The 26,876-nt window shown below is 45.6% G+C and overlaps 1 protein-coding gene across 2 annotated transcripts in view; it reads right to left on the bottom strand.

Moving 5' to 3' along the window:
- Positions 1-26,876, bottom strand: part of LOC120988657 (splicing factor SWAP) — a 186,405-nt gene that overhangs the window by 126,928 nt on the left and 32,601 nt on the right. For both annotated transcript variants that reach the window (XM_040416260.1, XM_040416259.1), the window contains exons 6-7: positions 23,654-23,784; positions 16,196-16,328 (exon numbers count right to left, since the gene is read on the bottom strand). In XM_040416260.1, coding sequence (XP_040272194.1) covers positions 16,196-16,328; positions 23,654-23,784 — 264 coding nt within the window. The remainder of the gene's footprint in view (positions 1-16,195; positions 16,329-23,653; positions 23,785-26,876) is intronic.

The following is a 26,876-nucleotide window of genomic DNA, read 5'->3' as shown; positions in this document are numbered from 1 at the left end:
GCCATAACAAGGGGCGTTATGCATGGAGGAAAAAGAACACAGCATTCCAAGAAAAACACCTGCTACCTACAGTAAAATATGGTGGTGGTTCCATCATGCTGTGGGGCTGTGTGGCCAGTGCAGGGACTGGGAATCTTGTCATAGTTGAGGGACGCATGGATTCCACTCAGTATCAGCAGATTCTGGAGACCAATGTCCAGGAATCAGTGACAAAGCTGAAGCTGCGCCGGGGCTGGATCTTTCAACAAGACAACGACCCTAAACACTGCTCAAAATCCACTAAGGCATTTATGTAGAGGAACAAGTACAACGTTCTGGAATGGCCATCTCAGTCCCCAGACCTGAATAGAATTGAAAATCTGTGGTGTGACTTAGAGAGCTGTCCATGCTCGGAAGCCATCAAACCTGAATGAACTAAAGATGTTTTGTAAAGAGGAATGGTCCAAAATACCTTCAACCAGAATCCAGACTCTCATTGGAACCTACAGGAAGCGTTGAGGCTGTAATTTCTGCAAAAGGAGGATCTACTAAATATTGATTTAATTTCTTTTTTGTGGTGCCCAAATTTATGCACCTGCCTAATTTTGTTTAAACAATTATAGCACACTTTCTGTAAATCCAATAAACTTCATTTCACTTCTCAAATATCACTGTGTGTGTCTCCTATATGATATATTTAACTGACATTTTTTATCGTAACAACCAACGATTTATACAGGAAAATCATGACAATTAACAAGGTTGCCCAAAATTTTGCATCCCACTGTATATACACACACACACACACACACACAACACCAGTAATTGTAATCCCATTTTTCCCCTTCGCCTTTGACAGCACCCATGGAGATTTAAGAGAGATTAATCTAGGGTGGGACAGCCTGAAGTACCTTACGGCCAAAACCCAGGCCTTCATTAGAAGGCAGCTGAAGTCTATAGTGCTTGAAAAAAGTATGGAGGGAACGCCAGGTGGCAGCCCTACAAATCTGCTCTATAGAAGCGGAGGCCCTCTCTGCCCAAGAAGTAGAGACTGATCTAGTAGGGTGAGCCGCGAACCCTGATGGTGGAACAGCTCCCTTGGATGAGTATGCTAAGTAAATAGCTTGTCTGATCCATCTAGCGATAGCCTGGGAAGGTGCAGCAGAGCCCTTCTTCCTACCCTGAAAGGAAAGCAACAGACAGGAGGAGGACCTCCATGGTTGCGTGACTTGCAGATATTGAATTAAACATCTCTTCACGTCTAAACAATGGAACTCTGATTCTTTCTCATTTTTTGGAGAAGCACAGAAGGAGGGTAGAACTATCTCCTGGGAACGGTGAAAAGAGGAAGATACCTTTGGTAAAAAAAAGAAGGATCAGGAGTAATAACCACACAATCCTCCAATATTTTTAAGTAAGGTTGGTCAATGGAAAGAGCAGAAATCTCACTAACGCTCCTAGGAGAATATCTAGGAGAAAGGCCAGCTTTAGGGAAATCATCTTAGGGGAAATGCTGGCTATTGGCTCAAAAGGATCTGAAGTCAACACTGAAAGAACTAAGTTTAAATCCCAGGGAGGGATCCTATCCTTACAAACTGGGGATAACTTTGAAACTGCAGAAATTATCCTCTTAACCCAGGGATGACCTGCCAATTAAAATTTCAATAAGGCACTTAGGCCTCTTTCACACGGGCGTTGCGGAAAAATGTCCGGGTGCGTTGCGGGAACACCCGCGATTTTTCCGCGCGAGTGCAAAACATTGTAATGCGTTTTGCACTCGCGTGAGAAAAATCGCGCGTGTTTGGTACCCAAACCCGAACTTCTTCACAGAAGTTCGGGCTTGGGATCGGTGTTCTGTAAATAGTATTATTTTCCCTTATAACATGGTTATAAGGGAAAATAATAGCATTCTGAATACAGAATGCTAAGTAAAACAGGGCTGGAGGGGGTTAAAAAAAATAAAAAATCATTTAACTCACCTTAATCCACTTGCTCGCGATGCCGGGCATCTCCGTCTGACTCTTTTACTGTATAGGACCTGTGGAGAGCATTAACTATAGTTTAAGGACCTGGGATGACGTCACTCTGGTCATCACATGGTACGTCACATGATCTTTTACCATGGTGAATCACCATGGTAAAAGATCATGTGACGTACCATGTGATGACCAGAGTGACGTCATCCCAGGTCCTTAAACTATAGTTAATGCTCTCCACAGGTCCTATACAGTAAAAGAGTCAGACGGAGATGCCGGCTACGCGAGCAAGTGGATTAAGGTGAGTTAAATAATTTTTTATTTTTTTTAACCCCCTCCAGCCCTGTTTTACTTAGCATTCTGTATTCAGAATGCTATTATTTTCCCTTATAACCATGTTATAAGGGAAAATAATAAGGTTCGGGTCTCCATCCCGATCGTCTCCTAGCAACCGTGCGTGAAAATCGCACCGCATCCGCACTTGCTTGCGGATGCTTGCGATTTTCACGCAACCCCATTCATTTCTATGGGGCCTGCGTTACGTGAAAAACGCACAAAGAGGAGCATGCTGCGATTTTCACGCAACGCAAAAGTGATGCGTGAAAATCACCGCTCGTGTGCACAGCCCCATAGAAATGAATGGGTCAGTATTCAGTGCGGGTGCAATGCGTTCACCTCCCGCATCGCATCCGCGCGGAATACTCGCTCGTGTGAAAGGGGCCTAAGGCTCCATTCAGACATCCGCACTTTGGGTCCAGATCCGTTCCGCAATTATGCGGAACCATTTATTTTCACTGGGGATGGAAAAGATGCGGACTGCACACAGTGTGCTGTCCGCATCCACATTTCAGGTCTGGGGCCCCGAACCTCTGGTCCGCGTCTCCGCAAAAAAATAGAACATGTCCTATTCTTGTCCGCAGCTGCGGACAAGGATAGGCATTTCTACTGGGGAGCCGGCCCGGGTGTTTTGCGGATCCGCAATATCCGGATTCGCAAAACACTGCAGAGGTGTGAATGGACCCTAAGGCCAAAATCTGCACTTTTAAAGTGCTAGGTCTAAGTTTTTTTCCTCCAAACTTCCTGCAAGAATTCTAACACAAGTGGAATATCTGGAGCCTCTAGAACATCAACTGGTCTATTGGCAAATCTGCAGAAAGCCCTCCAAACTCTCAAATCTCAGAAGTGACCTTCATACGACTCGCCAACAGAGTAGTGATAACCTCATCAGAGAGACCCCTTCTCTTTAAAATTTCCCTCTCAATAGCCAGGCAGTCAGGTGAAGACTCTACTTCTGGGTGAAGGATTGGACCCTGAGCTAGTAGTCCACGGAATACTGGAAGAATCCAGGGGGTGGCAATTGACATTTTGCGGAGCTCTGAAAACCAAACCCTCCTTGGCCAAAAGGGGGCTATCACTATGACTGTAGCACAATCTTCCTTAATCTTTTTGAGGACTCTTGGCAACAGCTTCAGAGGGGGTAAGGCATAAAGAAGACCTCTTCTCCAGGACTGAGCTAACGCATCCACAGCCCTCGGCTGTTCCTTCAGTGACAGAGAAAAGAACCCCCCCACCTTTGTTTGACCCAGTGGCAAAGAGGTCTATTTCCGGGACACCCCATAAGGCAGAAATCTTGTTGAAAAACCCCTGATCTAGGGACCATTAACCCTGGCATAGATGATGACAGCTGAGGAAATATGTTTTCACGTTGTCTACCCCTTTTAGATGCACAGCAGAAAGATGAGAGAGAATCCTCTGCTAGATTGAAAATCTGATGGCTTAGGGCCATCAGACTCAGAGCTCTGGTACCACCCTGCTTGTTGATATGGGCTACTGCTGTCATATTGTCTGAATAGATCCTGACATTTCTGCCCCGATGAACGGAAGACTGAGTCAACGCTAATCTGATGGCATTCAGTTCTCTCAAATTTTGAGACTGGACTCGGGAACCAAAGTCCCAGGTCCCCTGCAGCAGAGGAGACTCTACATGGGCTCCCCAACCGAAAGGGCTGGCATCCGTGGTCAAAGAGAGGACTGCATCTCTGTGCCAAAGAACACCACTCCAGAGAAATCAACGTCTGGGTTGATGGTTGAAATCTCACATCCAGAGAGAGAATACGCCTGTCCTAAACCTCCACAATCTGAAGCTGTAGGGGCCTTGAGTGGTACTGGGCCCATTCTACCCCCAGAATGGCGGCAGTCATGAGCCCCAGCACAGATATGGCTTCCCTCAGGGAAACTACCTGCTGAGAAAGAAGGCTCTGAATTTTTGATGTGATCAGCAGAGCTTTGTGTAAAAGCAACAGACACCTCTGGGATTTTGAATCTAGGATCATCCCCAAAAAACTGCACTTTTGACTTGGACGCAAACTGGACTTTTCGATGTTTATATCCCATCCTAGCTTGTCCAGAACCTCCCTCAACCAGGTAATCTGTTCTTCCAAGATGTGACCTGACTGGGCAAGGAGAAGAAAGTCGTCTAGATAAGGAATAATCACTTAGTCCTTCTCTCTCACATGAGCCATCATCTCCGCATTGATCTTTGTGAAAACCCTTGGGGCTAAGACAGTCCAAAAGGGAAGGGCCTGAAATTGAGCATGCAGGATGGATCCTTTTCTCTAGGTGAACTGCTACTCTCAAAAACTTTAGGTGGTGGGGATGGATCAGAACATGATAATATGCATCCCTGAGATCCATTGTGGCCATGTAACAGTCTGGCAAGAGATAGTTCACTGCTGACCTGATGGATTCCATCCAAAATCTTTCATACACCATATAACGGTTCAGACACTTCAAGTTTATTATTGTACGAAAATAACCATTTAGCTTTTTTACAACAAAAAGAGTCAAGTAAAATCCTCTTGTCTCCTCCAGCTTTGGAACCTCCACCAATACTCTATTTGCTAACATGGAAAAAACCTCTGAAATGATGGCTGCCTGTTTTGGGGGGGTCTGAACGATAATCTGTTATCACTAATCTTTCTGCCGGTGACACGACTCGGTGTGGGTAGATCACTCCACACTGACCACAAGAGGGAATGGAAAAGGTACTAGGCCTGGAAACTAGGGAAAGGGGAAAAGATCACCTAGTGAATCCCTAAACCGAGCCCTAACTACTATAAGTATAAACAGACCTTGATGGTAGGAATGTTCATACGCTAGAACCTAGGGCCCTATCTGACCCTAAAGGGCCCTGGAAATAGTGTCAGGACAAGAGATGACCTATTCCTTCCCAGCTGAAGGAACAGGAGACTCCCTCAGGGCTAATACCAAAAAGGTAGGGGAAACCACGAACAAGAAATAGGGAAAAGACACTTAATTCCGAAGTATGCAGACGAGCATGAACTCAGAGGAGAACCAGACACCAGCTCTTCACAACCTAAAAGGAGCTATCAACCGCATAGCATGATGGGTGAGGCCAGACGAAATAGAGGAGTTAGAATGACCACTTAAGCTACACCTGAGACCAGAGGTGTGGTCATACCCAGCAATAACACAGAAAAGTGAAACCAGAGAGGCTGTCAGATCACATCACGTGCAGCTAGTCTCTTAGATCTTTTGATCCCAGTCACAGGAGGGACCGCGACAGCCGGCAGCTTCTGAAACTTTAATTTTAAGCCTTCCCTTATAACGGAATTTATCCATGGGCTGTTGGGATTTTTTTGCCACTGACTAGAAAAGTGAGACACACGACCGCCCACTGGAGGCCCGGCGTCTTTGGGGCTGTTTCTTTGAGGCCTCTGCCCTGGAAAAAAGAAAACCCTTTGACTTTTTTGCTGCTCCCGCACACTGTCTAGACCTCCCTCTTCCCCTGAAACCTTTTCGGTTAAACCTGGGGCGGAAGTATTTTTTTTTTAGGGGGCTGCTGACTGGTGGAAGGATAGCCCTTTTTCTTATCAGAGGCCTTTTCAAGTAGATCGTCGAGGACCAGGCCAAATAAGAACTCCTCCTGACACGGAACGGCACAAAGCTTAGCTTTGGAGCTAGCATCTCCGTTCCAGCTTTTTAACCAGATAGCTCTACGGGCAGAATTAGATAAAGCGGAAAGCTCTGGCCGATAATCTTAGAGAGTCCGCCGAAGCATCAGCCATAAAATCTAGGCTTCTAGGGCATTATAAAAAGTAGAAAACCAGGATAACAACTGTTCCCTAGGGGTACCCCCTTTAAAGGGAGTCTGTCACCTCCATATGGCCAAAGACACTGCTTACATGGCTCTGTAGCACACCTATACAGGATTGTAACGGTACCTTTGTTCTTTTCTTTAGACTTCCAAAATGAAAAGAAAAACGGTCCAGCTTCACTGAAAATACTTGAGGCTTTATTAAATCCCGTGCAGATAAAAACCAACGTACAGCAATGCAAGAAATCGACCGGTTTCGGATCACTATAGGTGCGGATCCTTAGTCATGATGTGCACATCATGACTAAGTATCCGCACCTATAGTGATCCGAAACCGGTTGATTTCTTGCATTGCTGTACATTGGTTTTTATCTGCACGGGATTTAATAAATCCTCAAGTATTTTCAGTGAAGCTGGACCGTTTTTCTTTTCATTTTGGGATTTGTTGTGCGCCAAGGTTCAGGGCGAGGTCCGGGCTCCTGGCTTCCTGTGGATGAGCGCGACATTCTCCAGTGTTGTTTCTTTCTTTAGACTTGCACCAGCAGGAAAAACGAAGTTTAATTTATATGCAAATGAGCACTCGTAAGTGCCCAGGGGCGGCGTTCAGTGTGTAGGTGCCCAGGCTGCTCTGCCTTCTTTTCACTTTACTCCTCCCCAGTCTCTGCCTTTGCCCGCCCTCCAAGTCTCTTGCCTCATCGAAAGGTCCGGACTTGGAGGGCAGGCAAAGGAAGAGGCTGGGGAGGAGTAAAGTGAAAAGAAGGCAGAGCAGCCTGGGCACCTACACACTGAACGCCGCCCCTGGGCACTTGCGAGTGCTCATTTGCATATAAATTAAACTTCGTTTTTCCTGCTGGTGCAAGTCTAAAGAAAAGAACAAAGGTACCATTACAATCCTGTATAGGTGTGCTACAGAGACATGTAAGCGCTGTATATGGCCATATGGAGGTGACAGACTCCCTTTAATGTGATCCTCTAACTCCTTCACCCATGCTTTAGGGATCTAGCTACCAAAGTAGCAGCGATAGCCGGGTTAAAGGCCCCCGCTGAGGCTATCCGGCTTTTTCCATTCTTTAGCAATAACAGCCCGAATATTCTTATGCACATCATAGACCTTTCTTCTCTTAGGGCCCAGACCTTCAAACATAGAGTCCTGAACAGACTGTGGCGGCTTTTGATTATCTAAACCCATAGTAGCTTTTAATACTTTTACTAGGAAATTAATGTTCTCTGCATGAGAAAGCAGCTTCCCAGCAGCTTGGCCGTCAGAGGAGTCATTTGATGAAAGACAGACATTCTTCCTCCAGTACATCACTATCGTTAGAGGGAGGATTTGATGCAGCTGTCGAGGTACTAGGACGGCTCTTTAGTAGACCGCTAACCAACTCCTTAACCTCCTTCCGGATCATCTGCTTGATGCTGCCCATCAGAGACAGAGCTTCCTCCTTCATTACCTGGCTCACACAGGCTTGGCAAATGGGCTTTGCCCAAGCAAAGGGAAGCTTCTTTTTACATACAGCACAACCCTTGTCTTTAGATTTGGAGACCTTTCTAGACTCCTTAGACACAGAAGATGACCCCCATGAGTAATCAGCAACATGCACATAGGGGGATCACCCCTCTTTCCCCATGGTGGTACCGGCGTATTATTGGTGGTTTCAGTGGCTTCTGCACGCTGAGACTGCGCCATGTTCAGACACTGAATCTTTCCAATGGAGGAACTGCCCGCTTCTTCACCCAGCAAGGCAGTGAGCTGGCTGGGCTTTTCTCTCCCGGGCACGCACACCGGCTCCCCCCACTTCTGGCTTATAAGCGCATGCTTCCCTCTACTTCTGCCCCGGAAGTACGTCACTGCTCATGCCCCGGCATCCGGGCGCACGCCCCTTCCCCTGGCTTTGGGTAAGGGGCCAACAGCCGGACATGCAACACGGCCGCAGAGGTCCAGGAAGGAAGAAACTCCCCTGGGCTGAGAAGGAGGGGAGCGGGGAGGAGAGAGAAAGAGGCCCAGACTCAGCAGCGGCTCCTAAGGGAGACTTAAGCCGCACGGGTAAAGCCCTCCATAATACTCTATAAAACAGCCGGGGCGCCCGCAGCTCTATGCTATCTCTTGGCGGTTTCCAAATTCCCTCCTGTCCCCTTAGGACAGGAAACCGAACTGGAGGTAAAGTGGGTGGTCCCTCTTTTAAAGCGGTTTCTGGTTCCTGTTCTGAGGAGGAGGCGGTGGTCTCTCCATGGGTGCTGTCATAGGTGAAGGGGAAATACAGTTTTGTGGAAAAATATTTAGCAAAACTCTCTGGGCTCAGTAACCAAATGGGCAGTCTTATGAGCGATTGATAGCATTCTCTGTGTGTCTATAGTATACAGAGATAGCTGTCAGTCACCGATGAAGACAGCTACATTTAAAATGGAGCTCAGAAAGATCAGATATTTAAATTAATAAATCACAAGTTTTACTGAATAGTTTCCCATAAAACTATATATTAATCTGCTCAGCTCCTCCTGCTCTAAAACAGGTTACCAGAAGATTGCACTACATATCATGGTGACAGGTTCTCTTTAACCTCACCCCACTTAACATCCCGAACAAAGTTCGTCCAGGAAGGAAGGGACAACTGTTTTGAACAAATTGAACTTGTAATTTTTACATTTAAAACTCTGCTCTTTCTATACTTAAGGGGGTAATTTCAGTACGTCCCTAGATCTGCAGAAAAAGCCCTTTCCCTGCGCGATTCAGCGCAGGGCAAGGGAGAGAATCAAAGCCTGAAAGGCTCCGATGCTCATGTCCGAGTGGCTAAGTGGGGGAAGAAGGGGATATGTCCCAGACAACCCCTTTTATACAGGGCACTTTCTTATGTATTGTGATTGTCCATATTGCCTCTTTTGCTGGCTTCATAAATTTTTCCATCTCATTATACACTTCTTTTCATGGTTACGACCACCCTCCATCATCAGCGCCCGTGCCTGCACACCATATGAAAAAAAAGTTCTGGCCTCCCTGGTGGCCAGGACCACGGAAGTACACATAAGCCAGCTTTTGTTCCTGTAGTGTGTAAGCACGACCACTGCTGATTGATTGCAGGATGGTCGTAACCATGGATATGAGCCGAACATAATTAAAGAAGTTCTCAACTTAACAAATTGCATTTATCATGTCTAGGAGCAGTGGAGGCATTGCCGTTACACCTAGAGGCTCTGCTCTCTCTGCAACAGCCACCCCCTCTGTACTTTAGGAGAAGTCAGAGACAGGTGTGATGACATTTTCACTGCCTGGCCCTGTCAAAGTGGAGAGTGAGCGGCAGTTATAGAGAGAGCAGAGCCTCTAGGTGTAACAACAATGCCTCCATTGCATATATTAAAACATCATTTTTTGTGGACATATATGAACATGGGACCAACACAGATGCCTTCAGCTGCCAAGTGCACATGTAACAGGTCAGCCAGTGTCATAGGTACAAATCTACTGACAGATACCCTTAAATAAATAGGTGTCCTTTAAATATTGAAAGAGCTAGGTAATGTGCTATGCTGTAAAGTCCGGTAGGTATGATAGTTTAGTGCAAGATATAGTCACTGTGTCGATTACACTAGGATACAAATACCGAAATGGATTTCCAGAGTTTTATTACCAGTCATCTATTTTCTAAGCTGCAAGTTATAATTTTCTTGTTTCCGGGACAGCAAAATCAGGTTACTCAGACAAGCTTTTACCATCTGAAGCTTCAGAGATGGAAGTGTATTTGTAGAGAAATGGTAGGGAGGTAGAAATAAAACACTGCTTTCATGACATGATTGTAGTAACAGTCTAAACGCTAGTTTTGCTGCGTGTGTTATTTTGGCATAGATCAATCAGATACTCCCTTGCAGATTGTCGCGGGATTTAACAGCGAAACTTGAGGCTGCATATATGAAGTGAGAAAGGCCTCCCTCTTCATCAAGACAGAACCTGCTGGCTACCTTGAAAAAAGCAGCAATGAAATAATCCCAGGATTTACTAAGATACTAGAATGGAAACCCATTCAATTTTCCATGCAGGCCATTGATCTGTACATTGGTGATACCCAACAGCATAGCGCATTCGCACTTGTCATGAGTGATGCAGGACTTAACTACAGTGTGCCAGTCAAGCAAAACCGCACCATGAAGCAGCATACCCATAGTCTACACTGATGCTGGCAGCAAGCAGGTTGTTTAGAACAGGCGCAAGCCTAACTCCAGTCACAGTACCTTGTCATAGATAGGCTTAACCTCTTCGTGACCACGCACATTTTTTAAAAATTACATTCCAACAGCTATAACTTCGTTTTTTCATCAATGTACTTGTATGAGGTCTTATTTTGTGCAGGACAAGTTATAGTTTTTAATGCACCATTTTAAGTACATGTAACGATTGATTAAAACAAGCCGTTTAGCTAAAACCCCCTTTGTTAACGTCAGTAAAAAGGCGTATTAGTGGTCACTAAGGGGTTTTCAGAGTTATGAAAAAAAAAAAAAAAAAAACATTATAAAACTCATCAGGGCTTATATACATTAGTTAAGCAGGATTTAGTTTATAAAAAATAAATAAAAAAAAAACACATACGTACACTTTTGCATAGTTCTGTTCTGACCCCTTTGTTTACATGCAGTAGCAGAGCAGTGGGGGGGTGGTGTGACAATCAGTGAGCTTTCCGTCATGAATATTTGTGGTCCCCTCCCATTGCACTGCAGTGCTTGGTCTGCACAACCTAACCTTTACAGGCAAAAGGCTGCTCTGTCATTCTCTCATGGGATAGCACACGCGTGTTCCCTCAGACGAGCCGGCAGCAGAGACCCTTGAGGAAAGGGGCCGACACACAGGCTATGACGTTTTGCGCACACAGCAGGACCACGCCAAGTAGACGTCACATATCACTTGCCCCAAAGCCATGTTTTAGATATTTTTACTAGATGTGATGGGAACCTGCTATGCATAACAGGGTACCCACTGATATCAATGGCTATCTGCTGTTTTCAATGGATGCCTGCAGCTCTACAGAGCTGAAAAGTCACCATTAGCACAGCTGTAAGCATCTAGCAGAGGGGAGCTGTTCCTTCTACTGATTTTAAAAAACTTAAAGGCAATATACACCTTTGGGGACAAATTTGTTTATGATTGCATTGGGCTTAATATATTTTTTTCAAATGGTCTTTATTAAAAATATTTAGCAGCTGTCATAAAGGGTTATTGTCTGGTATTTTCACTTTGTGCCCATCATCTAATAAACCTCTCTCTAAAATACTAACAGCTTATAAACACATATTATCGGGCAGATTATCGGGGATGAACGTTCCTGCGAATGCCTGTTCCTGACAATCTGCTCATCTAAAGGTGCAGCCGATCACCCAATGAACAAGTGAAACTGTCGTTAGTGCAGGCAAGTAAATTGGCATTTCTGGGCAGCAGATTGTGCTGTCTAAACAGAGATCTGCTGCCCAGAAACAATGCAGCTGTATAGGGAAGAGCGATCACAATAGCGACCCCATGTCCTCATACTGTGGAGGTGACTGCTCCATGTAAATACAGCGCTTAACCCCCACTGAACCAGCAGCCAGTTGATGGGAAGGAATGCTTAGTTCCCAATAACCGTCTGCTCCTGTGTAAGTGTAAATCCACCTTAAAGGGGTTCTCGGGGAATTAGGAAAATGTAAATACTTAAATATTACTTTATTATAAATATATTCTCAAATACCTTTCATGGCTCGTTTGGTCATCAGGGGAAACAAAATGGCCGCTGTCCCATTAGTTCACTCAAAACGTGTCCTGATCACACATGAGGACAAGTTACTTTACAACACTGAGGTAAAAAGCGGCCTCATCTCCTTTCTACTTGTCAAGGATTAGGATTCTTGACAGGAATGGAGGAAATGAGGAGGCAGCACTATGCCTCATTGTGGTGAAGTAACTTATCCTCCTGTGTGATAAGGACAGGTTTTGTGTGTACTAATAGGATGGCAGCCATTTTATTTCTCCTAATGATTGCTCCCCAGACAAAACAAGCCATTCTAAGTAATGAAAGGTATTTGTGAATATATTTATAATAAAATATTTAAGTATTTTCATTTTCCTGGGGAACCCCTTTAAGCCCCATTCTTGTCAGTAAAATAAGAATTGAACTACAATGAGTGTTCCATAAGGTCAGTAAAGTAATTGTCCCTATACTGCATGCAGCTTCCCCCTGCCTCCTTGCATTGCCGGCAGCTGGTTAATTACACAGTGTGTAGGGAATACAAGAGAGGAACTAAATGTGGACATATATATTTAATCTATAGTTATTACTCTACTATCCCCAGTCTGTAAGGGGAACAGTAAGGGCAGACACCCAACAGCTCCCAACCCAGCACATCTTCCTAGTTAGTACAGCATTGTACTGCATTAGGAACACAGATGTCCCTTAGCAACGCTTATTTGAGGGAGCGCCGCTGAGGGACATTTCTGCCCAATATTTCTAGTATAAATATACAATTTCCCTAAAAAAACTATATTAAAAAATGTTCCCTATCTCTGTCCCTACACATTAGCAAAAGATAAAAAGTTTGGCAGTTACACTAAGAATTTTCAGGGCAAGATTCATGTTTCCCACTTCACCTGGTCACATGGGGGAGAAGTCACTGCTGCACCCAGTCATTGGCTGCAGTAACCATGTTACCTACGCCAAACCAGATGATGACAAATGGAGACTGAAGGAGCCGTAAGCCAGCGTCAGGAAGCAGGCAAGTATGCTTCCCTCTGCAGGTCTTCAATGTCAGGTCTCCCCAGAGATGACAGATGATTTCTTGGTGTCCCAGCAGGGGCACCCTTTATGATCAGCTTATTGTCAGTGAATCTTTTGACGTGGGAGAAGCCCTTTAAAATTGCCCATATACCTACAATAGCTGTTAGGTGTAAGCTATTCCTCTGTATTCTGCATGAGTTTTCTGTGAAGGGAGGGGAATACAGCCCTGCTAGATTCTGAGAGCCACTTCTCTCCCATGGGAACAAAAGACTGAGCATCCTGAAATCCAACATGCCCGATCCTTCTCTGTCTGTCACTAGTGCAGGGTCAGGGCACATGATTTACTATTCAATATGTACAAATGCCTTTAGGGCATCTGCACACAGGGCAGACATTCACATTGCAGATTTGCTGTGGCCATCACCGCTCACGCTGAGCTAGTGAAATCCATTGCTATATTACAGATTTTAAAAGCCACACTGCATTTATGCGTGGATCATTTTTGCAGCACTCACTCTCACCTACTTTGCTAGCACTGCACTATGGTGCGGATCTTCCATCAGCTTTATGGAGACCACTGCGGTCACATTCTATAATCTTACAACTGACGATCACGCTGTATCAAGTCCACTATTCTCTTCACTTTTTAGACGTGGCAGTGGTATGGCTCCTTGTTACTAGAACGTCACAACCCAAATTGATGACAATTTTATAGAAGCGACAAATTGGTAACATGCCCTGACATTTCCACACGTCCATGACTTACAAAATCAAAAGAAGGTCAAAATGTGGCTTGTATCTAATTTAGAAATTGGACGCCAGACTGTACAAGATGTCCCATAGCCTAGGAAACAATCCATTAGAGGTGTGCACTCAGCATCAACAATTATTCTTATTAGCCAGGAATCAGATCTCGTTTCACGTGAGGCTGGAGCTTTGTACAATCTCCGTACAGCTGGAAATGAGCAGACTACTTACATGATATTCATTTGGATGGCCTAAGAAAACAAGCTATTACAATGATGCAGATGTGTAGTTTAAGCATATGGCTGTGAAAACACAGTATCTATGCGCTATTCATTAGAGACATCAGTATGACTCCTTCCAGTACTGTGCCAAGTAAAAGCAGCCGGCTTGCCACAGAGGCACAAATAAGTTGCCTGGGAAATGGTCATTTATTTTTTTCGCCTGGTGAAAACCTATTAGGAGGAAGCAGAAGACTGGAAGCGTGACATTTCTGACCAAATAAAATGGATTACGAGAGGGTGCTGCTCATAACAAAGACTAAAAGCCGTCACGGCGAGCAGGGGGGAGATTCAGCAGGCGGCTATAACCATTGGATCTATTTTTCAGCGTGCAAGTACTTGAAATGTTGTGACATTCAGACGCAGAGTGTCACTTTCGGTTATAGTCGGCGCTTTTTCTATGCATACCTGAAACACCATCATTAGCACCTATGCAAATGCAATGGGAAAGAATCTGCTAAAGGAGATTACAAAAAGGAATATTCACGGTATTATCACCATGCATGTCACAAAAGATAGGCACTGGTCAAAGCAGAATAGTTTTAACCCCCTAGTGGCCAGTCTGTTTTAGGCCTTTTTTTTTTTTTTCATTGTTGAATTCCAAGATTCATCATGAGAGCATAGAACATATCTTTTCTAACTGATCAGTGGGGGTCTGCCACCTGGGATCCCCGGCGATCAGCTGTTTGAGAAGGCACCAGCACTCCTGTGAGCTCCGTGGCCTCCTCCATGCTCACCAAGCACAGCGCTGCTGTACATTGCTTGGTATCACAGTCAGCCCCATTCACTTCTATGAGGCTTAGCTTCACCTAGGCCATGTGACTGATGAACGTGTCGTCACTGGACTAGGTTAAGCTAAGCCTTCTCAAACAGCTGATCAGCAGAAGTCACGGGTGTGGAACCTCCACCGATCACATACTGATGACCTATCCTAAGGATAGGTCATCAGTTATATTTAAGGAAAATCCACTGTTAGCCATGTTAGTACAGGCCCAAGTTTATAGACTCATAATAATAATATTTTCCGACCATGGTTTAAAGGGGTTGGCCAGGACTAGAAAAAAAGATGGCTGTTTTCTTTCGAAAAACATCTGTCCACAGCCCAGCCCCATTCAATTCAAAGAAGTTTTGGAATAAAGCAGGCATGTTTTTTTAATCCTAGTATAAAGCAGGCATGTTTTTCTAATAGTTCAGAAATACATCCCTTAACCAGCGTACTTTTCTACCCTCAAACAGTATGTACTTTATTTGAGAGGTCTCTGAATGAATCACATTTATTAAATCAGTCAAGGGAAAAAACAGCAGAGAAAATGAGCTTAAAGTAATGAGGCCTTTCGGCTACTGAAGGCTAGCGTTCAATGTTTCTGGCAATGAGGGCCTCCGAAAGCTATTTAAATGTTGCAAATCATCCTATGCAACACCAACGATCTGCTTAAAAACAAAGTCTAATGCACACAAGTTAGCAAAATAATCCAAAAACATTACTCAAAGTAGAAATGAAACAAAAAAAAAAAAAACAACAGATTGCACTTAAAGAGGACCTTTCACCAGAATAAAGTATCTAAACTGACTATGCCTGGCTATGAGCTGAGCGCTGCGATTGGCCAGCGCTACAGCATAGGAGAAAGAGACGCCGGCAGGTTCCCCTGGGTGGAGCCTAACTATGAATATACCGGAGGCTATAACCGGAGAACGGAGCGGCGCCCGTGGATAACAGTAAGTGCAGGGGGATCCCTGGGCGCCGCTCTACACGTCTGTATAGTCAGTTTAGATACTTTATTCTGGTGAAAGGTCCTCTTTAAGGGGTAGCAAGTTAGCCCCTGTTTTGTGAACTATTTTAGGTCAGCTGAGGTCCTCACACTGTGACCCCAACTGATCAAGAGGACCATGTAACAATGGGGCCACCTGAAAGAAGAGATCCACACTGGCATTACCACACTCAGCTATTTTAACATAAGGCATTATCTTGTGTGTTCCAGTAAGAATTTAGCTGGCCATACACATTAAATTTGTCTGCCAAACCTGGCGGCGGGCTTGGTCGACCAAATGGTGTGGCAACCTCCTGACTCCCACAACGGCTGATGTCAAAGGAAGAAAAGGATTGGGCATGCTGAAGTCTCTTCATACAACTGATTGCCGGAGGCCCTAGGTGTCGGACCACTGCCGATCTGATATTGATGACCTATCCTGAGGACAGGTCATCAATATGACATTCCTGGATAATCTCTTTAAAGATCGCTACAAACCTAAAAATACCCTTGATATTAAAACAGGTAATTTAAGAGACAAAAGAAACAGATGCCCCTCAAAACAGCAGCTTTGAAGACAAAGTCTCAAAGGACTGGAAATAGACTAAATATAATCACTTACTGTCTGCTGTGCTTTCTGTCTCAGTAGTGGGAGCAGGTGCAACATTCACAGGCAACTGAGAGGCCATCTTCTCATTCTGTGCTTTTCTGACAAGGGCTGCAAGTGGGTGGTCAGGATCCATCACTTTTAAGGGCTGCAAAATATAAAAATATGAAGAAAATTACAAATTAAGGTAATTTCACTCTAGCGTTTTTCTTTTCCGGGACTGAGTTCCGTCATAGGGGCTCAATACCGGAAAAGAACTGATCAGTTTTATCATAATGCATTCTAAATGGAGAGAAATACGTTCAATATGCATCAGGATGTATTCAGTTCAGTCACTGAACGGTGTTATGGACGGAGGAAATACCACAGCATGCTGCGGTATTATCTCCGTCCAAAATTCTGGATCATTAATTTACATTGAAACGTATTAGTACCGGATCCGGCATTAAAAATACCGCAATGCCAGATCAGTCCTTACGGTCTACGGATGCGCAGAACGGTAAAAATGTGAAAAAATATATATAATGGATCCGTTTCTCCAGATGACATCCAGAGAGACTGATACATTCTTGCAATGCATTTGTAAGACAGATCCACATCCGGATCTGTCTACAAAGGCTGTCCGTTGTATGCAGATTGCCGGATCTGGCAGGCCATTCAGGCGACGGAACTGCTTGCCGGATCACTTTGACGCAAGTGTGAAAGTAGCCTAAAAAACAACATCTAAAACATGCAGAGCTGCAATACATTAATACAAGAAAACTGAATGGAAACAAGTGTTAAAGCCAGGTGCCAGAGCCCTTTGCTGCACAAGTGAATAAATGCTGATCTAAGGCTACTTTCATACTAGTGTTGTTTAAATCCAGCGTTCAATTCAGACACCGGACTGCCCGCCGGATCCGGAAAAACGTGTGAAAACTGATCAGGATTTTGATCACAATGAAAAAATGCATTGGAAAAAACGGATCCGCCATTTATGCACTTTAACTTTTTTTTCACATTTTTCGGGTTTAACATGCAAAAGCCGGATTCGGTTTGACTGAACACACGGCGCCGGATCCGGAGTTAATGCAAGTCAATGGGAAAAAGACCGGATCCGGCGCTCCGTCAAAGTGTTCAGGATTTTTGGACGGAGGTAAAAATACAACATGCTACGGTTTTCTGAAAAGCCTGATCAGTCAAAAAGACTGAACTGAAGACATCCTGATGCATCCTGAACGGATTGCTCTCCATTCAGAATGCATGGGGATAAAACTGATCAGTTCTTTTCCTGGTTTGAGCCCCTCGGACGGAACTCGGCACCGGAAAAGAAAAACGCTAGTGTGAAAGTACCCTTAACCACCTCCGGACCGCCTAACGCAGGATCGCGTTCCGGAGGTGGCAGCGCTGCGCAGAGTCACGCATATACGCGTCATCTCGCGAGACGCGAGATTTCGCTCAAAGCCGGCCCGCGCATGCGCATCGCGGGCCGGCAAAATTAAAAGAAGTATTTCGTCACCAGCCTGCCAGCAACGATCATTGGCTGGCAGGCTGGCGATTTTCAAAAAATCCAATCACAAGTCATATAACAGATCATATTAGTAAATATGATCTGTTATATGGCTTGTCTGCTCCTGTGCTGGTCCTTTTCGTCGGTTGGATCCAGCACAGGAGCAGACTGAACTGTGAGTAGCACCAACACTACACCTTAGCCCCAGATCACGCACCTGCAGCCCAATTAACCCTTTGATCACCCCTTTGATCGCCCCTGTCAATCACTAGTGAAAGGAAAAAAAGTGATCAGTGTAAACTGTCACTTTTTTTTTTCACTGGTATTGACTGTTAGGTTTTAGGGATAGTTTAGGCCCCTTGGTTAGGTAGTTAGCGTCAGTTAGCGCCCACCCCACCGCACCGCAGTCACTTTTATTCGCTGTTTAGCGTATCGCTAATCAGCATTTGTACTTTTATAGTATCTGTAAGTGATCAAAACTGATCACGGTCAGATCTATAATAGTATTAGTGTCACCTTAGCTCGCCCTCCACCCAAAACGCAGTGTTTGCCCGATCAGGCCTGATCGGTCGCCCACACGTGCGTTCACCCACGCCCGCCCCACCGCAGTGACAAAAAAATATATATTTTTTGATCACTGCACATTCATTTTACACGCACTGCGGCGATAAAAAAATCTGTTTTGATATTTTTTATCAACCGCAGCGGCCTCCGGTACTTCGCTAGCCTCCCCTTTGTAAGACAGGCTTGCTTTTTTTCTTGGGTAGTCTCAGGGAATACCCCTAAATTTAGTAGTCCAAAATGTCAAACAGGGGGTATTCTTCTGAAGAGGCCTACAGGATTCTGACCCAGTCGGATGAGGAGTGGGAACCCTCATCTGACGAATCTAGCGGGTCAGAATATGAACCTGTAGAAAGCAGTGGCTCTCTGACCCAAAGTTCGGACGAGGAGGTTGAGGTCCCTGGCAGCACCAGGCGTACCCGGCCCCATGTCGCTAGACCACAGGTTACGCAGGATCCGCTTCAAGAGCAGCAGAGTGGGGCTGTCGCTGCCGGATCACGTGGTGAGGCATACACCAGCAGCGCAGCCCTTCCTGGACCTAGTACCAGCACTGCCGTACAACCTGGTGAAGTAGCGAGCACCAGAAGGGCAGTTGAAGCTGGTACGGTGGCACGTGCAATAGTTACCCCGTCGCAGCCACCGCACAGACAGGCCCGTAGAGCCCCTAGAGTCCCTGAGGTGCTGGCAAATCCTGATTGGCAGTCACCAACTTCAGCCGCACCAGTAGTTCCCCCTTTCACCGCCCAGTCTGGAGTTCGGGTTGAGACGGCTCAAATCGGTTCGGCCCTGGGATTTTTTGAGCTGTTCTTGACTGCGGAGCTCTTGGACTTAGTCGTGGCAGAGACCAACCAGTATGCCACACAATTTATAACCGCAAACCCAGGAAGCTATTATGCCCAGCCTTTCCGGTGGAAACCAGTCCAAGTTTCCGAACTTAAAATTTTTCTGGGCCTTCTCCTCAACATGGGCCTGACAAAAAAGCATGAATTGCGGTCATATTGGTCAACGCACCCAATTCATCACATGCCCATGTTCTCTGCTGCTATGTCCAGGACACGATTTGAGACCATCCTGCGTTTTCTGCATTTTAGCGACAACACCACCTCCCGTCCCAGAGGCCACCCTGCTTTTGACCGGCTCCACAAAATTCGGCCCCTCATAGACCATTTCAACCTGAAATTTGCAGATTTGTATACCCCTGAGCAAAACATCTGCGTAGACGAGTCCCTAATACATTTTACCGGGCGCCTTGGCTTCAAACAATACATCCCAAGCAAGCGTGCCCGGTATGGGGTCAAATTGTATAAGCTCTGTGAAAGGGCCACAGGCTATACCCACAAATTTCGGATCTATGAGGGAAAAGATCAGACCCTGGAGCCGGTCGGTTGCCCTGACTACCTGGGGAGCAGTGGGAAGACAGTCTGGGACTTGGTGTCACCCTTATTCGGCAAGGGGTACCATCTTTATGTGGACACAGGCTATACCCACAAATTTCGGATCTATGAGGGAAAAGATCAGACCCTGGAGCCGGTCGGTTGCCCTGACTACCTGGGGAGCAGTGGGAAGACAGTCTGGGACTTGGTGTCACCCTTATTCGGCAAGGGGTACCATCTTTATGTGGACAATTTCTACACAAGTGTGGCCCTCTTTAGGCATTTGTTTCTAGAACGGATTTGCGCCTGTGGCACCGCGCGAACTAGTCGCGTGGGCTTCCCCCAACGGCTGGTAACCACCCGTCTTGCAAGGGGGCAGAGGGCTGCCTTGTGTAACGAAGAACTGCTCGCGGTGAAATGGAGAGACAAGCGTGACGTTTACATGCTCTCCTCCATTCACGCAGACACGACAATCCAAATTGAGCGAGCAACCCGTGTCATTGAAAAGCCCCTCTGTGTCCACGACTATAATGCGCTCATGGGAGGGGTGGACTTCAATGACCAGATGTTGTCTCCGTATTTAGTTTCCCGCAGAACCAGACGCTGGTATAAGAAGGTGTCTGTATATTTGATTCAATTGGCGCTGTACAATAGTTTTGTTCTCTACAGTAAGGCTGGGAGAACAGGATCCTTCCTCAAATTCCAGGAAGAGATCATCGAGAACCTCCTTTACCCAGGAGGTTCCGTGGCCCCATCCACCAGTGTAGTTAGCCGTCTACACGAGCGACATTTCCCCAGTGTCGTTCCTGGTACCTCAACCCAACCGTAGCAGGAGTGGAATAAGGCGTGACACCCGCTATTTCTGTCCTGACTGTGCTGACCACCCTGCCCTATGCTATGGAGAGTGTTTCCGGAAGTACCACACACAGGTACACCTAGCATAGGGATCACATCTCACCAGGACAGGCACACAGGGCTATTAGGGCCTATTCACTCACAGCTGCTGCAAACCTCTCCTTTCACCTGGGATAAAGTGCATAACGTACTTCGCCACATCTTTGGGCGATTTGCGCTTTGCACATTGTCCCATGGGGAAGGAGAGGTTTGTTCTATAAAAGGTAAAAAAAAATAAACAAAAAAAAAATACCGGTAAGTAAAAAAGTTAAACGTTCAGTTAAAAAAGTTTAAAAAAAGTTTCTATGTTCTGTTCAACAGTTAATAAATTTATTGCGTTGCGGCCTGGTTTTTTCTTTTTTGTTTTGTTTTTTTTACCTTTCAGGTGGACCAACCGATCGACTAGCTGCAGCACTGATGTGCATTCGGACAGAAGCATTGCGCAGCTGTCAGATTACACGCAAGTCGGTGTATGCGGCGCTGCAAGACGAGATTTCTCCTCTGCAGTAAAAGATACGTTTGCCGAGGCATATGAGCTGAGGAGGTGGCGGTGTTCATATACTTTGGCAAACACTTTGTATATATAAAAAAAAAAATCCCGGCAATGATTTATTCATCCACATCGATTGATGTGAATGGAGAAATCTGGTTTGCCAGGGAATACGAGCTAAGTGGGCATGGATGTTGGGCGGAGCTCCTATGTCCTGGCAGACGCCTTTCCCCTCCTTTTTCTTTTTTTGGCAGAGATTTTTTCATTCACATTGATCGATGCGAATGAAGAAATCTGTGCCGCTCATTTTTTTCTTTCAGCCCAGCGGCTGAACGGAAAAAAAAAAATCTCATTACCTGTATGCTCAATATAAGGAGAATAGCAGAAACTCCTAATGCTGGGCATACATGTAATGATTGCGGAGACCCTCAAATGCCAGGGCAGTACAAACACCCCACAAATAACACCATTTTGGAAAGAAGACACCCCAAGGTATTCGCTGAGGGGCATATTGAGTCCATGAAAGATTGAAATTTTTGTCCCAAGTTAGCAGAAAGGGAGACTTTGTGAGAAAAAAATTAAAAACAATCAATTTCCGCTACCTTGTGCCAAAATTTTTTTTTTAATATGAACTCGCCATGCCCCTCATTGAATACCTTGGGGTGTCTTCTTTCCAAAATGGGGTCACATGTGGGGTATTTATACTGCCCTGGCATTTTAGGGGCCCCAAAGCGTGAGAAGAAGTCTGGTATCCAAATGTCTAAAAATGCCCTCCTAAAAGGAATTTGGGCCCCTTTGCCCACCTAGGCTGCAAAAAAGTGTCACACATCTGGTATCGCCGTACTCAGGAGAAGTTGGTGAATGTGTTTTGGGGTGTCATTTTACATATACCCATGCTGGGTGAGATAAATATCTTGGTCAAATGCCAACTTTGTATAAAAAAATGAGAAAAGTTGTCTTTTGCCAAGATATTTCTCTCACCCAGCATGGGTATATGTAAAATGACACCACAAAACACATTCCCCAACTTCTCCCGAGTACGGCGATACCAGATGTGTGACACTTTTTTGCAGCCTAGGTGGGCAAAGGGGCCCACATTCCAAAGAGCACCTTCTTCACAGAAGTTCGGGCTTGGGATCGGTGTTCTGTAAATAGTATTATTTTCCCTTATAACATGGTTATAAGGGAAAATAATAGCATTCTGAATACAGAATGCATAGTAAAACAGGGCTGGAGGGGTTAAAAAAAAATAAAAAAATCATTTAACTCACCTTAATCCACTTGCTCGCGATGCCCGGCATCTCCGTCTGACTCTTTTACTGTATAGGACCTGTGGAGAGCATTAACTATAGTTTAAGGACCTGGGATGACGTCACTCTGGTCATCACATGGTACGTCACATGATCTTTTACCATGGTGAATCACCATGGTAAAAGATCATGTGACGTACCATGTGATGACCGGAGCGACGTCATCCCAGGTCCTTAAACTATAGTTAATGCTCTCCACAGGTCCTATACAGTAAAAGAGTCAGACGGAGATGCCGGCTACGCGAGCAAGTGGATAAAGGTGAGTTAAATGACTTTTTATTTTTTTTTAACCCCTCCAGCCCTGTTTTACTATGCATTCTGTATTCAGAATGCTATTATTTTCCCTTATAACCATGTTATAAGGGAAAATAATAAGGTTCGGGTCGCCATCCCGATCGTCTCCTAGCAACCGTGCGTGAAAATCACACCGCATCCGCACTTGCTTGCAGATGCTTGCGATTTTCACGCAACCCCATTCATTTCTATGGGGCCTGCGTTACGTGAAAAACGCACAAAGAGGAGCATGCTGCGATTTTCACGCAACGCAAAAGTGATGCGTGAAAATCACCGCTCGTGTGCACAGCCCCATAGAAATGAATGGGTCAGTATTCAGTGCGGGTGCAATGCGTTCACCTCCCGCATCGCATCCGCGCGGAATACTCGCTCGTGTGAAAGGGGCCTTAATGGTCCTTAAAGAAGATGCGTAATGTTTACGTAATTTGCCCCCCTTGCTTACAGTAACAGACTCATTCTCATGCATGCGCTCTGGGTTACAGCTGGGCAAGGATCACATGCACAATGTACAGCATGCCAGACAAATTCAGTCTACAATTTAAAAAAGTAAAATTTTAAGGAGGGTTTTTCCAATTTGAATGTGACTCAAGGGGTTAAATGAAAAATAAATAAATAAGGCTACTTTCACACTTGCGGCAGGACGGATCCGACAGGCTGTTCACCATGTCGGATCCGTCCTTCCGCTATTTCGCCGTGCCGCCGCTCCGTCCCCATTGACTATAATGGGGGCGGAGGTCCTGCGCAGCACGGTGAAAGGCCGCCGGACTAAAAGTCCTGCATGTCCGACTTTTTAGTCCGGCGGCTCTCGCCGTGCTGCGCTGGAGCTCCGCCCCCGTCCCCATTATAGTCAATGGGGACGGAGCAGCGGTCCGGCGGCACAGCGAAATAGCGGAAGGACGGATCCGACATGGTGAACAGCCTGTCGGATCCATCCTGCCGCAAGTGTGAAAGTACCCTAAAAAAATAGTAAAAGTAAAGCATGGCACACAAGGTCTTTGACTAATATGCAAATTCACAGTTCTGGAATTCACTAGAAATTCAAGTCACTGTAATGATATATACCTTAGTAATCTCTTCCAATCTACTACAACGCTTCGAAGCAAAAAGACTTGGATGTAAGTAATCACCGTCTTCATCATAATCATCATCGTCCTCATCATTGCCACTGTTTTTGTCTCCGTTAGCCATAGCTTCTAGAAGAATTTAACAAGATCACTATTACAAACAACAACACAAACTGTCTATTCTATAAAACACAAGCAATATCATCAGAAAATCAAATCATAAGCAAAGCTTTGTTGTAAAATTAATTGCACTTATTTTTTCCTCTCTGTTACGGCGTTCACCGCATAGGAGATATTTTTAAATATTTTAATAGTTCGCACTTTTTCGGGCGTGGCGATATGTAATTTTTTTATTGTTTATATATTTTATATGTAAAATTGGGCAAGGGGGTGATTTAAAAGTTAATATTTTGGCGTTTTGTTTTTTTTAACCTTTTTTTATTTTTTACTTTTTATTTAATACCTATTTACCCCCTTAGGGGCTAGAACCTGGGATCTTTCATCCCTTGTCCTATTCACCCTGATAGATCTCTATCAGGGTGAATAGGACCTCACACGGTCCCTGCTGCTCTGTGCACACAGCAGCATGGAGGCTGACTATGGCAGCCAGGGCTTCAATAGTGTCACCGGTCGGAGCCCCAGGCTTACATTGCTGGGGCTCAGATCGGAACTGCCACCAATGATTATAATACTTGAGGGGTGGGGGGTTGGGGGCTCACTGCACCACCAATGATAATACATTCGGGGGGGTTGGGGTTCGCACTGCACCACCAATGATTATAATACTTTGGTGGGGGGGCGGGGGGGTTGGGGGTGCACTGCGCCACCAATGTTTCTGATTTATAATACTGCGGTTGATGGTTCGGTGCATTGCACCACCAATGAATATCGTTTATGCTGAATACAAACGCAGGTTGCGGGTGCCGGACATATCACATACCTTGCACCCAGCCTCTATGTCTGCGCGCTGCGATCCGCCGCTATTAGGCTCCATTCACACGTCCGCAAAATGGGTCCGCATCCGTTCCGCAATTTTGCGGAACGGGTGCGGACCCATTCATTCTCTATGGGGACGGAATGGATGCGAACAGCACACCGTGTGCTGTCCGCATCCGCATTTGCGGAGCGTGGCCCCGATCTTTGGGTCCGCAGCTCCTCAAAAAGATAGAGCATGTCCTATTCTTGTCCGCACCTGATGGGTTAATAGCGGCGGATCGCAGCGTGCAGTCAGAGGCTGGGTGCCGGGTATGGGATATGTCCGGCACCCGCAGCCTGCGTTTGTATTAAGCATAAACGATATTCATTGGTGGTGCAGTGGCCATAGCAGGGAGGAGGAGGGGAGGGGCTATGGCCACTGCACCACCAATGAATATCGTTTATGCTTAATACAAACGCAGGCTGCGGGTGCCGGACATATCCCATACCCGGCACCCAGCCTCTGACTGCACGCTGCGATCCGCCGCTATTAACCCATCAGGTGCGGACAAGAATAGGACATGCTCTATCTTTTTGAGGAGCTGTGGACCCAAAGATCGGGGCCACGCTCCGCAAATGCGGATGCGGACAGCACACGGTGTGCTGTTCGCATCCATTCCGTCCCCATAGAGAATGAATGGGTCCGCACCCGTTCCGCAAAATTGCGGAACGGATGTGGACCCATTTTGCGGACGTGTGAATGGAGCCTAATAGCGGCGGATCGCAGCGCGCAGACAGAGGCTGGGTGCAAGGTATGGGATATGTCCGGCACCCGCAACCTGCGTTTGTATTCAACATAAACGATATTCATTGGTGGTGCAGTGGCCATAGCCCCTCCCCTCCTCCTCCCTGCTATCAGCCCATTGGTGGCAGCGGCAGTATAGGGGGGAGGGACTGCCTCCTTCTCCCCTGTGTTGTTGAGAACATGGGCGCGCTGACAGCAGCGCGTCCCATGTCAGTTTGTGAAAGCGGCGGGTCTAGGCGCAAATGGTGACAAGACTACAAAGTCTTGTCGCCATTTAGCAATTCTAGGTCGCATTTGCGACAATTTTGTCGCCATCTGGAGTCCTGAGGATGCAAACCCATTCATTTCAATGGGTCCGCAAAAAAAATGCGAACAGCACACCGTATGTCCGTTCTGTAGCCCCGCAAAAAAAATATAACATCCTATTCTTGTCCGTGTTAGGCATTGTTACAATGGATCCGCAAAAAAAGACAAAACGGATGGCATCCTTTTTTTTGGGCGGATCCGCAATTTGTGGACCGCAAAACACATACGGTCGAGTGCATGTAGCCTTGAATGAATATAGTGACACTAGGGGAACATGTATCTATATTGTGGCAATAATTTTATAAGAAAATAAAACCAGTGCCATTTTTTTCTTTACCCTTTATATGTCAAGAAAACCCAAGGAGGATCAAAGTTCTAGCTGCAGTATGCGGAAGCGGCACTTATTACAAGTCTGCAGCTGGATGAAAAATGTTACCTCCTGGTTCTGTACATGGGAGCGGTAGCTGGAAGTTAACAGCCTGATACTGTCATCCTTTCCTGTACAGGCTTTCGGTGACCACCAGGTCTCTGATACAAGAATTTTTGCTCACCCTATCTTTCCCTAACATTTACAGAGATTCTGTGTCCTGTCACTTCAGGGTATGGCCACGAGTGGTGTAAATGATGTGGCTTTTCCACAGTATTTATTGCAGCAGCGAAGTGGATGACATTTTTTAAAAAATCTCAGCCACACATTGTGGAAAGTTTCACAATTTGTCAAAAGTGTGAACACAGTCCCAAACCCCCAGCAGCAAAATGGTTAAAACATCTGCTGAAATCCATTAAAGGGAAACACATGGAACAGGTTATTTGAGCTGAGCAGACAGACAGCTTTGTGGAAAAAGATCCAGTATAACTTGTATTTCATTCATTTAAATTCCTGCTCATTCTGGGCTTTGAAGTCCAGGAGGCGGTCCTGTCAGTGATTGACAGCCTTCCCTCTATGACCGTGTATACAGAGAGAGCTGTCAATCACTGACAGGACCGCCTACTTGACTTTACAGCCCAGAATGAGCAGGAATTTAAATAATTAATTATAAGTTATACCAAATCTTTTCCCATTAAACTATATATCAATCTGCTCAGCTCCTCCTGCTCTGTAACTTTCCGCCTGCAGCTTAATTCACATTTTCATGGTGACAGGTTCCCTTTAAAATAGTGACTCCACTGTTCTACCTCCACCATGATCCCTTTC

Source organism: Bufo bufo, chromosome 2 (assembly GCF_905171765.1).
Source record: "Bufo bufo chromosome 2, aBufBuf1.1, whole genome shotgun sequence".
NCBI lineage: Eukaryota > Metazoa > Chordata > Amphibia > Anura > Bufonidae > Bufo > Bufo bufo.
This window is presented reverse-complemented; position numbering and strand designations above follow the sequence as displayed.